The following is a 19,463-nucleotide window of genomic DNA, read 5'->3' as shown; positions in this document are numbered from 1 at the left end:
ATATTAAAAATCAATAGCTACCCTTTACATATGAAGAAAATGCTACTGGCTCATAAGCTACTTTTCCTGAAGTGGTGATAGAATTTTACTTCCTCATCTGTTCTCTCTCAGTGGCCCCTTCCTGTTTCCATGTGCTTCTCGGACAGCTAGTTGAGCTCATTAGCTTGACTGTCTTACCACTAAGCTAACCACTCTTTCCTTTGGTGCAGCAGACAGATACCTTTAGTACTTACTATGGGCAGGTACCATTAGGGGTTAAAAAAAAAAAATCTTAAGTCAAACATGGAGCCTTCCAGGAAAATTTCAGATAAGTAGAGGTCAGTTCTTTCCAAGAATAGTTAATTTAGAATGAATATTTATTGATCGGCATTTAAAGTCTCAGAAAATGTGAAGAGCCTACTGCCGACTTTTAGGCTTGGAAGCACAAAGAACCCTTCTTAAACTTTAAATTGACCAGTGTCACTTGTGACCATCCTTATCCCCTCTGCTAAGAGTTTGTTCCATTTCTAACATCAGTGAAATAGAAAATGTATTATGTCTACTGATGGAGATATTTTAATTTGTATCTCTCAAGTAATTAATGAAACCACGTTTTTTTATATCCTCTCTCTGTCTCTGTCTCTCTCTCTCTGTCTGTCTCTCTTTTTTGAGGGGGTGAGGGGAGAGATTTGGACAAAAGGCAAGGGAGGAAAGGAAAATAGTGACTGCCAGAAGATGACAAGACTGTTTGCACTGTTAGGGAAGATATGAAAGAGCTTGTACCAAAGACTGAAGACGAACCATTCATCCTCCATGGGTTGGCATATCTCCAGGTCGGAGGGACTTTCATTAGTGACTTCCACAGCCACTGTCTGGTGCAAATTCTTGTTAAGTTTGGCTTGATAAGGATGGCTCTGCAGTTATTTTATTCTTTCCAGTGAATGTTGCCCTGTTAGTAGAAGCTAACAATTATTTTGAGTGACACCTGAGAGACATTTGCTTCATCCCTTCCTCACCCTACCATGTTTGGTCTTGCCTTATGACAAACCAGCATATTTTACATGGTTGCTTTTCTAGCATTCATGTATTACTCTGTGGGACTCCAGGAGGGTGTAATCTGTAAAGCCAAATAGGCTTAGTGAAGGATGTCCCTTGCTGTAAGAAATTAGGATCTTTGTTTCTAAGAGTTCATCTACTCCTGCTGCTTTATTCCCCACCTGAAGCAGCAGTGCTCTGGGGAAGTGATTATGATGTGACAAACGGGGGATTATGACTTTAGGTGAAGAATAGGCCGTGGGAATAGATGAGATTTAGAATACTAGGATTGTGTTTACATGCAGATGTTAGCAGTAGAGGATAAGAGACTAGAAATAAAATATATGGTTATATAGGCTAAAGGGAACTGAGATGGTTGGGTATTTCGGAAGGTATCAACTATTTAAATTCCTAACTAAAGGTTAAAACTTAGATGCAGTTTTCAGGGTAACAGGAACATTATATTGGGGGCAGGATGTGGAGAATCTGGGGCCTGTTCTCCCCTTCCTGAAGAAGTTGTCAAGGTGAGGGACCACCTTTACTTACTTGCCTTATTGAATATGCTTGTGCACGCTTCTCCCTGGGACCAAGAGAAAAGAACCACAGACATGTGTATGCTGCTGAAAGACAGGTTCTTTGGAACTTTGAAGACAGGTTACCCTGTCCACTTAACGACGGTAGTCTTCCTGCTTCAGGCCCATAGCTCTTCCGTCACCATTGCTCTGGTTAGATAACTCACATCTGCCAATATCTGCTTTCCTGGCCACTGATGATAAATTAAAACTTTTGGTTGTAAGTGACAGAAATCCAGTCTAACTAGATTATATGCACACACAAAAAAGGAGAATTTATTAGTTTAGAGATATACCCGTGAAGTCCAAAGGAGAAATTTGCTTCTGGTGTGTCTAGAATCCAGAAGACAAAACAGTGTCATCAGTTCTCCTCTTTTTTCCCTTTTGTGTTCTTTTTTGCCCTGTTGGCTTCATTCTTAGACAACAAAGATGATCCCTGGCGGTTGCTAATTTGTTTACTCTTGAGAGTTTCTAATCCCAGGGAACAGTGGTGCTTCTGGTTGGCCTCATAATGAATCTTAGAAAGGGCTCTGATCAGTTATTCTGGGTCAAGTGTCCACTCCTGTGGCCAGTGGTAGGGGGGCGGGAGGACTGCCCACCAGAATCACATTGTGAGAGTAAGGTGGCAGTGCCAGACAGGGCAGAGTACAGGACAGAAAAAATCAAATATCTCACCCCACAGAAAATTAGCTACAGGTTGGACCTTTATTCCCCATAACCAAAAGGCATCAGGGGTCAAATCTGTTACTGTTATTGTTGGATTGGTTCCTTGGTCCTGTGTGTGTGTGTGTCAGTGTGTAGAGATCACTTTTATGTCTCAGAGCTGCTAATATGCCTCCCTCCATTGAGATTCGTTCAGGGACAATAGGGTCTTAACATCAGTGACTATACCTCAAAGAGCTGGGGCAGACAAAGGCTAACATTCATCCATTCCACAGAATTTTGGAGTTAGAAAGGGCTCTGTGACCATCCAGTCTCCCTGTTCTGTTTAGTGGAAACTTGCCCCAGACCTTTCATCACAGTTATTGCCCTCCCCCTCCCAACAACTTGCCCTGAATTCTTTTTACTCTACCATGCTGATTTGTCCCTTCTTTTGTGGCTTTAAACCAAAAGAATTTAGAGCGATGCAGTATAAAGTATGGAAGAGTTTTGCTTTTGTTGTCCATGTTCATGTCCTCTGTCTCCACAGCCACCAGTCAGCAGGGGCCAGCCTACCCTGCCTCACTTTGCACTGTCCTGGCTTGTGACCTCCCATTTGTTTCCTATCTTTAGGGCACTTCAGTTTTCACAAGTATTGTCCCCTAAAGACATAAGCAAAGGACAAGGTCAGAGCAGTCAGTTGTATTCCTTATTAGTGGCTTTGATAAGAGGCTTTGGGGGAAGAGGTTAAAACTAATGGCTGTAATGAAATTTTTAGGTTCTCTAAAGATTTCATTCATCTGTGTTATCACTCTCCCCATTAAATGCATATCTGTTCGGTGTACCTTTGCGATGGTTTGCATAGCATAGTAACATCTATTACCAAAACCCTGCTAACTTCTTAAATTGGAAAGGCTGTGAAACTTACTCTTAGAGAATATAAAAATATGGGATGCAAAGGTCATAGCACCAGTTATTGAATGAGACAGTGTTTTGGGGGGAAAAAAACCAGAAAAACAAGATACTGGAGTAGAAAAGATATACTGTAGTTTTCACTTGTATTGATGTGTCTTTTTTGCCCTTCCCCAATTTAGTAAAAATGTAACAGGTGTTAAAAAGTTTCTTTTTGTACGAGGTATTTTAACCTAGCATTTTAGAAACGTTTTGACAAATTCATAGATAAAAGACCATGTCAGAATATTATTTTTCTTTTCATTTTCAGATGTTATGAACTGGAATTTTGCATAATTTCTCTGGGAAATAACTGTATTTCTTAAATTTAAAGTCTTTTAAGAAAAAAAAAAGAAAACCTCAAACTTCTTGGCAGTCCTCATGCCGTGCTATGATTCTTAAGTATATGTTAACTAGTTTCAGATGTGTTTTGTTCTCTGACTCAAAATCACGCCTTTATTTTAAAAAAAGAAATTGTGTAATCAGTACTTAATTGCTTTGGATATTTTGGGCATTTAGAGGAGAGGGTAATTAAAAGGCCCCAGAAATTAAACTTTCACAGTGTTCTTTACATATGTGATTCCTTTTTAAAAATGTCCTCTAAAGGCAAGCCTGACAACTTAAAAACAAATGAAGATCTGGATTGTCTTTTAAAATGTAACATCAGTTTCATCTGTGGATGCAGTTTCATTGGTTTTTTAGTTCCATTGAAGAAAGGATCATTAAAAGGCTAGAGATCAAGTGATTATTTCGTTCAGCTCCTCTTCGGTCCGGTGTCAACCAAATACTATCCAACAGATAGCCATCCCCTCTCTTGCGTTTCCAAATCTTTCATGAGGAAAATGAGAAAATTTTCCCCACTTCATAAGTATTACACATGATCAAATTTAAATATTTGCCATAATTAAGAGTGGTTTATGGTCTGTTGGGACAAACCAGTACTTGGTTGTGGTGGGCACTTGTCTATATCTGGCTATTTGAGAGGCCCAGGTGTTGGCAGTCACTTAACTTCTCTTGGCCTCTTTTATCATGTATAAACTGGAAGGTTGGAAGACTTTACAAGCTCAGAAATACTGTTTCTTAAGGCACACTATCTAAATACCCTACATTTTGTGGATCTAGAGGCTAACAAGTCTGCTTTTAAGTGAGAATATTCTTATATTAACTTTGATAATAAACACTTGAACAATGACATTAACAAGCTTGTACTTATGAAATATATTAGGTGTTTTTAATATACCTTAAATCAGAAGAGCCCTACTTCATATTTGCTACATTCACTGAATAAGTTAGGTATACAGAATTTGGAGATTGATTTCATATTGATCCCCAGCAATTCTGGGAAGTTATACTAAAAGTACTCGTCTAAAACATTGCTGTTACTCTTTTTTTCCCTTTCTAACTAATGTTATTCTTTCTTTTTTCTTAATCCTGATCATTTTTTCTTGAAGAAAACAGCAGGTTACTTAAACATCCAGTTTTCCACTTGGGAAGTTCAAAAAATCATAAGTAACCACTTGGTTCCAATATGTACAAAAAGCTCTAAAAACATGGATGAAACTTATGATTCCCAAGGAAAATATAAATTGCAAAACTGACTGTATAAGAGATGAAAATCTAAACAGATCAGTAGCCATAAAAAAAAAAAAAAAGGGAAAAGTAACCAAAGAGCTACCCACTATAGTAGCAGCAGGCCTAGACTGCTTACTATGGGGAATTCTGCCCAAACTTTAAGGAATGGATAAACCCAATGTTATTTAAAATACTACAGACCAAAGAAGAAGGTAGGAAAACTTCCCATGTGTAGTCCCTTCCTTGATGATCAAGATGTACCTCAGAGCAGACAGCTGGGGCCAGGGGTGAAAGACAGCAGTGAAAGTCATCAAATACAACCTTGAACTTTGGGTCACTTTTGTTGTCTCTTAAATCAGGAAAGAAAATTATTAAGTCAGTTCAGGTGGGCTTTGCAGAAGACATGGGTATTCTTAAAAATGCATTTATATTTTATTCAGTTACCCTTTTGAGTCTTAAATATGTGCCAAGCATATGCTGGTGGTGAGAATGGGGCAGTGAATAGGCCCGGGATTTGGGAGACAGGCACATACACAATGAGACAAGGGAATGAACAAAGAAGGAGGCAGAAGGGAAGTCATGTGGGATGATGACCGAGCCATAACCTCGAGATCCTAGAGTTGGAACCCTGACCCACCCAATGGTCAACAAAATTTTAAATCCATACCCAATGGTTTAGATAATGATCTAATGGTAAGAAATCTTTGAAGGTCTGGGAGCCAGGAAAGGAGCATAATGCAAAGGCCAGGAAATCAGGTCAGATGGATGGGGCTGACCTTAAAAATCTCCTGGGACCTAGACCAGGTGAGCAAGGCCACCTGTTCATAAATGCTACTTCCTATACTTGCACTCTCATCTTCTCTGAACTTTGCCAAGTTGTACCCTCCTCCTTTTTTAGGAAATCTAGGTTGAAAGAAATAGTGTGAAGATTGAAACAAGGCAGGTAAGGCAGTGAGGGTTTAGAAAATAAACAGAGAAGATACCCAATACATAATAACATAGTACTTCCGATATGTGGAATAACCTCTTTTTAAAAAATAAAAAGCGTAATATCTGGTGGTGACACAGACTCCTAGAAGCTGTCTTTTGAGTACAGTTACTATTGAATCAACTTCATATTGAGAGGGAGGGAGGTGGGGGGGTGGCATGGAGAAAGCATATGAATACTCTTGTACTTTGAGGTTCTCCACGGAAAGATGGAAAGATTTCCTAGCCACACCTGATGTTTATCTTCAGGAAATTTAAATTGTAGGTATTGTGTTAGTAATTTTGGCGCAGCGAACAAGAGTGTAGCATCTGCCTTTTAAGGGATTTTAGTGTGTGCGTTTGGATTGCTTGGTGACCTTTGAAATTTTGTTTTGCGCTGCTGTCGGAAACATAATCATTTTTCTTTCTGAAACAGATTTGAACATCTGCAAAGGTTGATCAAGCTAGGATAGTTTTAATAAAATATTAATCTCTCTTTTTTAATGTCAACCCAGCTTTTAAAACTGTTCCTCAGCTACCTGAAACATCAGCTCAAGGCAGTTGGGTTGATTTAATAAATGCCTTTTCCATTAAACATTCTTGTAGCCAGAATGCATTTAGAGGATAGAAATTTTTTCAGTCTTGTTCATCCATAGTTCAGTTTTCCAAATTCTCTTGTTTTTAAAGTAAGATTAATTTTATTTCCTTATTTCAACAGTTAACTTAGAATTTTTTATATTTCAAGCAGGGGAGATTGTTTCAAATTCTAGCATCAGTCCTTCAAAATTTGGATAAAGGATAACAACTGTAACCAAATTTAATTTAAATATCTAGTTTAAATATGTGTCTTGTCATTTAAAGGTTATTTACGTTTAAAATGCTGACCTTTCAGGATGTACACAGGAGTGTTCTAAAACAGAGTTTCTGAACATTGGCCAGGAAACCACTGTCTTGGCCTGACAAATGGATTGGAAATAAGCTACCCAACAACTGAGAATGGGCCATTAATTTTAATCAAAGGTGATGCAGGAAGGCGAATGGGATGCATGACAATGTCAACAGCCCAGTAGGTGTTAAGAGACCACACAGCCTTCCTTGTTACTTGGTTGGGCCATTAGTTGAGGTTGGGTGAAGACAGAAAGCCATGTCTGGAATTGAATGACCAGGTCACTCCAAAATCTAACAGAGAACTGCTCATTTCAGAATCACATTGTAATGCCTTTAGAAGTCAAGGACAGCGTTTAGAAAATATTGGAGGACTTTTTTTTTTTTAACCAAGCACCTAGGTAGTTTTTTCCAACTTTGTCAAGCACTCTGTTTTCCTGCCTCCTTTCCTCCTGAATGGCTCATTGATATTTACAGAGGATCAAGAAATCGAACAGATTTAGAAAAAAATCTCAAAGCCTGTTTGCTTTTCAGAATTACATATTGTTAGTTGTAAAACTTTGGTAAATGCCAGAAACAATAGCCGACCAAAGGTATTAAGCAGGGTAATTCATTCTCTGTGGGGATCTCACTGTCCTTGTCTCCTTCTTATGTTCTTGTATGTAGGAATAGTTTCACTAATTGAAACTAAACTTTCTTAATTGCTTTAATGAAAGCATTTGTTTTATAAAGGCCAATGTCAATATTGGCTTGATAACATTAGTGATATTCATGGTGGTAGAAGCCTTTTCTTTTAATCAGTAAGTATACTTCATTATTTTGAGTATCTTCAATTATAAGAAAGGTAGTGTATGACAGCTTGAATTAATGATGTTTATAATAAAGACATAAAAATGCAGAAGGGACAAAGAGGCATTTTTATATCTATGCTTCCAGTTTGTTATGAAAGTTCATTTATTCCTACACAGCATTGCATATATAAGAATGACATGTATGACTGCATTAGTAATTTTTACACATTTTTAAGGAAGAAAAGCAATTATATTGCTGTCTTGTTAATGGAATACTGTGATAAGTAATAGTATTTGTTCATCCTGTAGATGAAGATCAGCTCCGTGCAAAGGGTTATGACAAAACACCAGACTTTATTTTACAAGTACCCGTTGGTAAGTCCTTAAACTCTGCTATGCATTTGTTTATAGAGAAAAGGGATGTGTTTTTCCCATAGCTTTGAAAAATTGTGTTAATGTTATTAGCAAATGTTACCAGAGAATCTAGATTCGCTTGATAATTTTGTATCTAAATGTGTGAAATAATCGCAAAAGATTATTTTAACATAGCAGAAAATTATAGGTTTAGAAGAAACCTATGCCTTAAAAACTTTTGTGTATATTTGAGAAATAAACATGTGTTCTAAAGACATTTTGGTTACCATTTTCAAGTCATTTCTCTAAGTACCGAATTTTTAACATAGGGTTCTATTGAAAAGCCAAGCTCACTTGGTTTGCTTTCACATTACTTGTCAACTTATACAGGCAGTCTCAGAATAGGAGAGAGACTTTTGTAAATGACGAAAATAAAAGGGATGTGATTGTAGCATAAATGTTCCTTGTTACGAACATGTACGATGTGTTGTTTTATAATTACATCCATAGATGATGGTGAGGGCTAAGCCTCTGTTCATGAATGTGAAGCATAGAGAGACCCAGACAGAGTTCAAAATTTTCAATTTTCCCTTCCCTTGGCTCTATATTAGTAATGCTTTGTCCCTTAGCTGTAGAAGGGCACATAATTCACTGGATTGAAAGCAAAGCCTCATTTGGTGATGAATGTAGCCACCACGCCTACCTGCATGACCAGTTCTGGAGCTACTGGAACAGGTAAGGCCCCATTATTTTTCTCTTAAGATAAACGATACTCAGCAGAAATCTCATTAGAAAAAAATATTTTGTTTAGCTGGTAAAAATGCTAGTAGCCTTTGTTTCTAGTAAATACCGAGACTTGATTAATGTATTCATTTCAGGTAATTTCAGCTTCTTTGCTTTCATAATGTAGCATCATTTTTTAAAACGAAAAATCTCTGCATAATGTCAAAATTAGTGTAGACGCCATTTTCCATTTCACAGTGATGATATTGGTGTCACTTAAAATATGAAAAATAGGATGTGATATATATTATGATATTGACACTGACTTTTATCCTCTTGATGTGGAAGTTATGCTTTCTGTCAGATCTTAAAAAAATATTTTATCCTCAGCTCTCTGAGGAAAGTATCCAAACAATATGAGAGATCAAAACAAATTACCTTCCAGTGGTAGAAAATAGTTTACCTACCAACTCCAACCAACATTCCCAGAGGCATGGAGATCTCAGTGGTTAAGAAAAGGATGGTGTTGGAGGAGGGGGGAGGATGCCATATTACTGAGTACCCACCATGTGTCTGGACTTGCAGATTATCTCAGTTAATACTCACAAGAAAGTTACGTTTATTTCCATTTTACAGACAACTAAACTGATACTCAGAGAAAATGTAACTATGGGTACAACTAGTTATCACACATTGTCTTTCTCACGTCTAAATCTGTGCTACTTTTAGCACAACTCTATTGTAATTTACAGTACAACTGTTGAAACTTTGCCCTTTGCTATTATTGGAGTCCCAAGCTTTCACACCACATATTTTTGACCCCTTAGATCAGAAGGTGGGTCAAGGGGTAACCTTTCTAGATTAACTGTGTTCCTTGGTCACTGGCCAACTGTAAGAATACAATAATAAGGTGACATTGGTCCGATCATTAAGGAGAGAGACAGTAGCATCTGTGGACAGTAGTCTTACCCTGGAAAAAAACAGTGACAGCCTACAGAATTTGGCATTATAGTGTTACTCAGCTTTACAAAAGGCCAGTGGACCTCTCCCGTAGCAGATGTGCTAAACTAAGCCCACTTTTTGCCATGGTAACAATGATGATGACAAAATGCTAAATGTAATGGCTTTCTTGATTTTCTTGTGTAATTGTGCATAGCATCCGAGCTTTACTTTACAGGGATGGAGGAGGAAAGTGCAAAATGTTTTAGAAATCAATGCTGCTTCAGCGTTTCCTGTCTTTTATTCAGCCATTATTCAAATCAGCAGTAATGTGACAAATTGAATTTCAGATTTTTAGGAATTTTATGATGAGTTTGAAATAGTAAAGAAAGCATCATTTTTGATATTATAGGGAAAGCAATGACAAGAAAATTAAATTGCATAAGTTTAGGTTGATAAGGGATTTTTAAAAAACTGGTAAGCTCAATCATTATGCATTGAGACTGTCTCCCCACTTTGGTACTGATCAAGCCTTTTATGAGAAACAATTAGAATTTGAATCCCAAATAGTAGAGCTGACTTGAAAATTCCAAAGGCACATCTTCATTCTAAAACAACTCAACTGTTGTTTGAATGTCTACTCTGTGCTTAGCCCTCCCCATTTTAGAGGCTGATTAAATAATCAAGTCACGCATATGGTAGACCTATTGATTATTCACATGGCCAGAGGGGCATCTGAGCAATGGATAACTTAATAGTTTGACTTGGACTGGATTTTGGATTATTGTGTTGCCTGCTGCTGTTTTAAATTTTAATGATGTTTTATTTACACTACTGTTGACTTACATTTCCTAAACACATTGTTTGAATGTATACCAGCTACGTGGACATAGTTCATTCAGGGCATGTTGTGTGGTAAGGGAAAGCCAGCCTTCGTTTTGAGTGTTCCAGATCATTCAAGGGGGGAATGCTCTGCACAAAAGTCACTAGTTCACAAAATGTCTGCAGAGAGGCCAAGAAATGCGGATCATGCTAACATTCAATATGGAACATAGAGGCATTTACTTGGATATAGAATTTTGGTTGTAATAATGATACAGACTTATCAGTGATGAGGCATTTTGACAGAAGGAGAACTTAGCGCAGTTATGAAAGTTCGGGATCCTACTTGCCTCAATACAACTCACACAGCATTAGCTAAAATTCATCAGAGTAGGAAGAAATCTTTCCCACCTATAGGTAGCCTTTCAAGGAGACTGTTGGTTGGCATTTGGGTTAATTGCTTTATTTGTATGATAAGCCTCTAGTCTACATAAGAACTGTTTTCTAGTGTCACACTATTTTTCTTTTTTTCTTCTAGTTTTATTGAGATATAATTGCTATATAGCACTATGTAAGTTTAAGGTATACAGCATAATGATTTGACTTACAGACATGAAATGAAAAAATTGTCACATTATTTTTAGATTAAACATTGGATTTTATGATAAGACTGTTCAATGTTTGTGGAATCATAATCTTGTCTAAGCCTATTTTTCCACATAAATAACTACAGAGCCCCTATATTTTAGTTTAATATTTCTCTAAGAGTTTTCTTTTTATGTAAATTAGTATTCTTACTCAGCCTTTCAGCAGCTCCCAATCACACCTTCCCTCTTTATTAAAACATGCTCTTTTTATGGCTTCCAAAAGATATTCTTCTGGGTTTCTTCCCCACACACCAGCAACGTACTCTGTCTCTTTTGCTATCTCTTCTTCCTCTTCCCAGCTCTAGGCTGGAAGGCCCTGGAACTCAGGGCTCACCCCTCCTCCCTCTTCTGTCTACATTCTTCCTGGGTGTTCCCTGGAAGATCTCACCAGAGACTGTGGCTTTATATTCCATCTCTATGCTGCCATCTCCTAATTTTTACCCTCAGCCCTAAGATTCCCCCTGAGTATACATTTGTTCATCTATCCAGCTGGCTACTGAGTATCTTCTCCTGGTTATCTAATAGGTATCTCAGACTTTACATGTCCAAAATTAAACCCTTGACTTTCTTCCTCAAGCTTGTTACTCCCCTATTTCCTCCCAAGCTCAACTAGTGGCACCACAATATCTCCAAATCCTCAACCCCGAGTATCATCACCAATCCATCAGCAAGTCCATTCAGCCCTACCTTCACCACGTCTCAAATTGTGCCTTGTATCACCATCCCACCTGCTGCCGCCTCAGTGTCTGTAAGCATCTCCTGGACTATTCCTGTAGCTTCCAAACTGGTCTCCTTGCACTCAGCACTTGCACTCCTGTGGTCAGTGTTTCATACCCCAGCCAAATTGACTCTTGGAAAACATAAATCAGATTGGGCCACTTCCCACCACATTTAAAATAAAATCCAAACTCTTTACCGTGACATTCAGAGCCCCGCATGATCTGCCTCTCACCACCCCCAATTCTGTCCGCACCTGCCCCTCTCCCCTCACCTAAGGTTCTCTGTGTCTCTTATACTTCCTTGGCCACGCTGGCTTTCTCTGTCTTCCCTGAATCTACACTGCTTGTTTCTGCTTCAAGACCCTCACTCTGGCTAATCCTTCTGCTTGGAACTGTCTTCACTTGGATCTCCACATAGCCTGCCCTTTATGACATTCAGGTGTCTGCTCAAATTTCCCCTCCTCAGGGGGGGCCTTCCCTAACCACCCAGTCTAGAAGGCATCACCGTCAGTCATCCTCTCTTCTTACTTGGTTTTACTTTTCTTCATAATACTTACTCCGGACTTCCCTGGTGGCGCAGTGGTTGAGAGTCTGCCTGCCGATGCAGGGGACATGGGTTCATGCCCCGGTCCGGGAAGATCCCACATGCCACGGAGCGGCTGGGCCCGTGAGCCATGGCCGCTGAGCCTGTGCGTCCGGAGCCTGTGCTCCGCAACGGGAGAGGCCACAACAGTGAGAAGCCCGCGTACCGCAAAAAACAAAAAAAACCAAACATAATACTTACTCCTGAGTGAATGAATAGACAGTAGTTGGAAACATTTATACAAACACCAATTTACTTGGTTTGAAAGAGCTTTACCTTTTATATTGCTATTTCTAATTACTACACATAGGGTGCATTTCATTCCTTTGTAATCAAAGCTTCAAGAATTTTCTCCAGCTTAATTAACCTCAAACAAATTTAAATTTTGCAATGTAGTCACCTTCCCTAAAATCAGATATTGAGTACAGAACATAAGCTGCCTTTTCGGCAAGTGGGCCCTCATCCCAGGTATGATCCTGATTAAAGAACTCCTCTTCCAGTTCTGTGGAGTTAAAAGAATGCCTCTGAGAAGCAGCATTTGAACCATAACATAGCCCCAAATTATATAGGGCTATGTATACAATTGTATAGAAAATGCATATATATTTACATATATCTGTATATATATCTCATATACTTAGGGCTATATATATACAAATTGAATAAAAAACTTATTTCCTTATGCAGTTGGAAACAAAAAATACCTTCTCGTCCTACTTGTCTAGTCAAAAGGTGGGTTCTTTGACAATTTGACCTACATTACTAAGTTTATTTTCTTATTGAGATGGTGACAGGTAAAGAAGAAACTAATTCTACAATGTGAGGCCAGAATATACATGGGTTCTAACTTGTGGCCTTTCAAAGAAGCAGGAGCAGACACCCTGTGCTCACTTTAGTGGTTGGAGATAAAGTGGGTCTGTTTGGATGAAAATACTGATGACTCTAAATTACAAAGAACCACATGCAACCATACAGAGCATGAACAACGCCCAACAGCACTGAGTCAAGAACATGGAAATCTCAGCTGTTAAGTTCAGCCCTGTCATCTGCCATTCTGGGTACATTCTGACACACTGTCATCAGTGGAATCTATTTAAAACTAAAGTGCGCTTGGTAGATATACCTCTCTCCTCTCAAAGAAGATCTAAGCTTACTGACTGGAAAGAATAAGGCAAAGTTTTGTTTGAGCATGATTTTCCAGTTTAGTGATCCTTGATGTAATGGGAGGAACCTATCCTGTTCCTGGGTTTGAATCCAGGCTGTGCCACTCTCTGGTCCCATGACTGGGAGCAACTTGCTTAAAGTCCCTGAGCCTTTGTTTTTTCCTCAACGCAATGAGGTTGATAACACCTTCTTCACCATATTGTTGTGCAGAGCAGTTATTTAATACATATAAAGCACTTTCACAGTGCTTGGCAGTCAACAGATAGACTCTCCTCTGTCTCTTTTTCCTGTGGATCACTGTCTGATAGAATTTAGAAGTCTTCTGAGTAGATGTTTTAATTTCCTTCTTTGCCAGATAAACTCTTACTCGGCTAACTTCAGCACTCAGCTTGACTGACATCTCTTTGGGAAACCTTCCTGCAGTTCATGATTGCGTTCACTGCCCCTCCTGTGTTCTTCTAATAAGTTCATAGCATTTGTCAAATATTGTAATTGCTTGTTTACTTGCCACTCTCCTCCAGTTAATATATTGAGTTACGTCTTACCTATTTGTTTTATCCAACATCAAATGCCCAGAAGCTGGTGGAATGCCTGGCACAGAGGTGCCAGTAGGTGATCAGTAGATATTTATTGAACAAATAAATATATGAATGGATTTCCTGACGCATAACAGACAACAACATTTTGAATCAACCATTAAGGATTTTGTTAGACATTGTGACATTAAAACACAATAAGACCAAAATTTTTTCTTTGAGAATGCCGCTCTAAGGACAGTGAGAAAAATGCCTCATTTTTCTAGAGAACTTTTATAGACTTTTCAGATGTATAGACTATTGCAGATCTATATCATGAAATACAGCATGTTTATTTACATAGAGTTTTAAAATAGAAAATAACTGATAAGTGGCAAATGCATTTTATGAAGTTTTTTAGGCAAGTATTTTTAATCTTATATTGATTATTTGCTTTCACAAAACTTTAGCAAGGTCTCTTGTGTGATATTTGACATGGAATGCCTTGAAAATCCTGAGCAGAAGCTATTCTCTAGTTTCTTTAGGGCTGCGTAAAACTGGGCCCACCTTAACACTTGGGGGCCTGGGACAAGAGTGTGATTGGAGGCCTATATACAATGTGCCCAAATATTTAAGGTTGTGTATCAAGTTAACAGACAGTAAATAAAATCTGTTTTATCCTGCATGAAGATCTGGGAATTCAGATTTGCATTAAGAATTCCTGGACTTCTCGGAGATGCAGGCTGCATATGGCAGTGTAGGAATAGGTGCCGCCACTGCACAGCCCATCTCCCTTTTCTTATCACCTTTGGCTCTGTCCTACACCTGGGAAGGTTTTAAGCACAGCCCAGCCTGTACATCCAAGCTCCATGTATTGATACCTTCAAACCTCTGCCCTTGGTCATCTCTCAGGCCAGAGGTGCACACTCTGGTGGTCTGCCCTCTTATCAAACAGGCAGGCCCTGAGAGTGGTCTCAGGACTATTTGATCAGGAAGTTCTGAGGTCCCTGGTAACATGGAGTGTGACTTAGAAAGGTGTTGGAGGGAACAGACATCAGGTGAAGATGTCCCCTGTGCTCTGCAGACTCCTCACCCCGTGGGCTGCGGTACAACCAGAAGAGGCCAGAGCAGAATCCTCTAAAGTTTGGGTCCAGGCCATGGACCCCTCTTGACTGGGACTAAAGGTATCAAAGGAAGCAAGTATATTTGTCTTCCAAAGTCATTTCTTGTGCTGATGTTAGGATATGAGGGGAGATGAGCACCAGAGGAAATATGGGCTTGATCACATCGATGTCTCACTGAAAAGATGAAGAGCTGAGTTCCATCTGTGGGATTTTTGAACCTTTGGCTCCAGAGAGTCTACCCTCCTAGAGGCAATGGTAAGCTAATACCTTCTACCACAAGAATCGATTTGACTTTAGTTCTTACCTCTAAGTACTTTTTAAAGATTGGTTATTTACTCAATGGTTTAGTGATTGCTTTCTCTGGGTTTCTCTGGGCTGTGCTAACTTGAGAGGCGAGGCATTTAGAATGGGGCTGCCAAGCAGTTAGAGTTAAGGAAGGTATTTTTCAGAGGATGTCCAAAAGTTTTTCCTGTATGAAGGTACTTCCAGGAAGCCTGCAATTAACCAAATCACAGATTTCCAGTTATTTCAGTCTTGTTAACAACAAGGCTGATCACATCTGTCTTAGGTTGGAGAATGTGCCTCAGCTATAGAAGCTCTTGCAAACCTTCAATTACAGCAGCCTCAGAAGGCACTGCTGCCGTATACTAACAAGCGGTCATCACCAGCAGCAAGAGACAGATTGACTAATAATTAGCAAATGCACTGGAGAGGGCCTCTCTGAAGGTAAAAATATAATAATTTGCTTTCCCATCTCTTATGGTGGTGCTGGTTGTGAGATACTGATATCTCATTGTTCCAGAGAAATACTTGGCACTGTTATTAGCTGGAGTGACCTAGAAATATTTTAAAAGGACGAAGGAAGTGTCTTCTGTGTAGATAGTACTTTTATGAGTTCTCATAATGGTTAAGTACCATTTTTTTCTGCATTTGGAGTATGAATAGCAAGAACTTTGCCCACCACAGAATTCATATTTTCTGCCATTGTTAATTGTTTTCAGTGTTGACTTTAAATACAAAACTGAATGAAGAATAGAAATGTTGTCTTAGGCCGTTGAAGTGGTATTTGCAATAAAGAGATAGTGGTTGAGAAAACTGGAATGAGTTAATCATGGATTAAAGGGAAAGAAAATAGGCTTATAAGGAAATGTCAGTGAATCACAGTTTCTCAGAAAGATGTCTATCTGATATTACCTTCAAGCATATACAAGACCTTTTTTAGTTGGGGAGGGATGGTGCCTATTGACCAGTTTCCCAATTCCAGGGGACCAAAGAGTTGTTGAAAGCATAACTCTTCTTGCTGAGCTATTATGATAGAGTTAATATGAATCACATATGTTTCAGAAGTATTACCACAAATCAAACCAAGAAACAAATGATTGGATGTCCATTCTAAGGATGGAAACACAGCCATTATGATTGTCCAGAGAGTGTAAGAGAAAAATAAAGGAAGTGACTCAGGAGCACAGAGTCAGGAGCCCAAGGATACAGAGTTCATCTTTGAAATTAATTTTGGAATAATGGAGTTCAGGTTGAAATTGCTGCTAAAAGGGCTTGGGGTTTAGGGCAGTGATTCTCAAACTTCACATGTATTAAAATCACATGGTTGGAACTTTTTAAATATTGATGTGAAATTCATCCCTGGAGAACTGATTTAATTGGTGTGTGGTGGAGCCTGGACCTTAGGAGGTTTTTTTTTGTTTCGTTTTGAAAACTTCTGATGATGACGTTTACCTGCATCAGGTTGAAGTCCACTTCTTTACATGGCCTTCATTTGCCAGCTATCCCCAGCATTCCTAGCCTAGATGCTTCTACATAGAGTCTTCATAAGAAAAAGAAGAGTTTTATTGAGGAATACTGGTTCAGATCACCAAACGCTTCACAGACACTTGTTAGTCTCTTGGCATCTGGTCTCTGCCTTTGAGGGCCTCATAGTGAGGACTGAGGCAGTAAATTGCAAAGACAGAACCTGAACCCAGGTCTCCCTCTGAACTCATACCTGTGTTCTTTCTGCTCCACCATGCAGCTTAATGTCAGTCATAGTGATAAATCTGTTATAAGAGGCTACTTACTCTGTCACTTAATGCAGGGATCCCCAACGCCTGGGCCATGGAGCAGTACCGGTCCGTGACCTGTTAGGAGGTAAGCGGCAGAAGGTGCGGCGGGCAAGCAGGCGAGCGAAGCTTCATCTGTATTTACAGCCGCTCCCCATCACTCGCATTACCACCTGAGCTCTGCCTCCTGTTAGCATTATGGTGAGGTGTATAATTATTTCATTATATATTACAATGTAATAGTAATAGGAATAAAGTGCTCAATAAATGTAATTTACTTGAATCATCCCGAAACCATCCCCACCCCCAGCCCCGGTCCTTGGAAAAATTGTCTTCCATGAAACTGGTCCCTGGTGATAAAAAGGTTGGGGACCACTCACTTAATGGGTTTGCTAAGCTGAAGCTAAAAACCTCTCCAGCATATGAGGTGTAGATATTCACCTTCATGTGGTTCAAGAAAATGGGCCAGACGTTCTCTGTTGCTCTCCTTATTGTATATTCAAAATGCACATCTGTAGGATTAATATAAAATCCTCTCAGATATACATACCTATGCGCCCAGAACATAACAACCCCTAAATTGTTGTATTTGAAATCTACAGAATCAGAGTTTTTTTATATATGGTACAGAAAAAAGAAAGCATGTAAAAAGTCTGTTTTAGTAAGTAATGGTGTTTTTAAAAACAGCTTTAATGAGATATAATTGACATACAATATACTGCACATATTTAAAGTACATAATTTGACAAGTTTAACATATGTATAAACTCGTAAAATTATCACCATGACAAAGATAGTGACAAAGATAGTTCATTAGTTTACATTTTCTGTAAATGGAATCATTCAGCATATACTCTTTTGTCTGGCTTTTTTTTTTTACTCAATGTAACTATTTCATTATTCATCCATGTTGTTGAACATATCAAGAGTTCATTTTTTTCATTGCTGGCAAGTATTCAATTGTGTGGCTGTCCCACTGTTTGTTTATCCATTCACTTGTGGATAGACATTTAAGTTGTTTCTAGTTCTGGCTATTAGTAATAAAGTTTCCATGAACAGTCATGTAAAAATCTTGTATGGTTTCATTTCCCTTGGGCAAATACATAGGAATAAAATAGTTGGGACATCTGGTAAGTGGATTTTTACCTTTTTCAAAATGATTAAACTGTTTTCCAAAGTGGTTGTACCATTTTATGTTCCCATCAGCAGTTTATGGGAGTTCCAGGTGCTCCCTTCGGTCAGTCTTTTTAACTTCAAACTTTCTAATAGTTGTGTAATAGTGTCTCAATGTGATTTTAGTTTTTCTGTAATGACAAATGATATTGAGAATCTTTTCATATGTTTATTTTTATCTATTTGTCTCCTTTGGAGAAGCGTCTGTTCAAATCTTCGGTTCATTTTTTAGTTGAATTGTTTTCTTATTATTGAGTTTTGGTAGGTTTAAAAAATATCATGGATTTAAGTCCTTTATCAGATATATAGTCAGATATGAAATATTGTCTTCCAGTCTGTGGCTTGTCTTTTCATTCTCTTAACAGTGGCTTTCAAAATCAGAAGTTTTTAATTTTAATGAAGTCCAGTTTACCAGATTTTTTCTTTTATTATGCCTTTGATGTCATATCTAAGAAATCTTACAGATTTAAAGACTTAAAGAAATCACAGAGATTTTACCCTTGTTTTCTTCTAAAAGATTTATAATTATATATTTACATTTAGGTCTAGCATCCATTTTCAGTTAATTTTTGTGTATGGCGTGATGTATAGCTTGAAGTTTATTTTCTTGGATGTGTATATCCAGTTGTGCCAGAACCATTTGTTGAAAAGCCTATCCTTTCTCCCCTAAATAGCCTTTACACATATGTCAAAAATCAATTAATCATATATGTGTGGGCCTTTTTCTGAGTTCCCTGTTTTGTTCTGTTGGCCAATTTGTCTATCTTTATACTAATTCTACACTGTATTGATTACTATAACATAATTTTGAAAACAGGTAGTGTTAGTCCTCCGACTTCATTTCTCTTTTTCAAGTTATTTTTGTCTATTTTTGGTCCTTTGCATTACCATATGAATTTTAGAATCAACTTATAAATTCCTAAAAAAATCTGCTGGACTTCTGATTGGCATCCCATTGAGTTTATAGATCAATTTGGAACCCTATGTATTTTATATTTCTTGATTCTATAGGAAGTGATTTTTTTTTGTTTCAATTTCCAATTTATCACGTTAAAATAGAAGAATACAGTTGATTTGGTGTATTGATCTTGCATTGTGCAAGTGGGTAAAACTCATTTATTAATACTTTACTTATTTGGTAGATGCCATAGGATCTTCTGTATAGACAACCATGTTGTTTATGAATAAAGACAGTTTGCTTCCTTTTTCAATTTGGATGCGTTTTTGGGTTTTTTTTTAAATTGCACTGCCTAGAA

General features: G+C 38.2%; 1 protein-coding gene across 8 annotated transcripts in view; it reads left to right on the top strand.

Moving 5' to 3' along the window:
- The window catches only part of CDIN1 (CDAN1 interacting nuclease 1), a 234,765-nt gene that overhangs the window by 107,260 nt on the left and 108,042 nt on the right, over positions 1–19,463 (top strand). For 7 of the 8 annotated variants that reach the window (XR_007475336.1, XR_007475337.1, XM_033435841.2 and 4 more), the window contains exons 9-10: positions 7,700–7,765; positions 8,374–8,479. Coding sequence is in view for 5 of the 8 variants with exons in the window: in XM_033435841.2 (XP_033291732.1) it covers positions 7,700–7,765; positions 8,374–8,479 (172 nt within the window). In the remaining 3 variants the exon portion in view is untranslated. Of the gene's footprint in view, positions 1–7,699; positions 7,766–8,373; positions 8,480–15,097; positions 15,236–19,463 lie in introns of all 8 variants that reach the window. The other variant, XR_004485450.2, reaches the window with a different exon arrangement.

Source organism: Orcinus orca, chromosome 2 (assembly GCF_937001465.1).
Source record: "Orcinus orca chromosome 2, mOrcOrc1.1, whole genome shotgun sequence".
Taxonomy (NCBI): domain Eukaryota; kingdom Metazoa; phylum Chordata; class Mammalia; order Artiodactyla; family Delphinidae; genus Orcinus; species Orcinus orca.
Note: the sequence above shows the minus strand (reverse complement) of the source record. Positions and strands in the feature narration are given on the sequence as shown.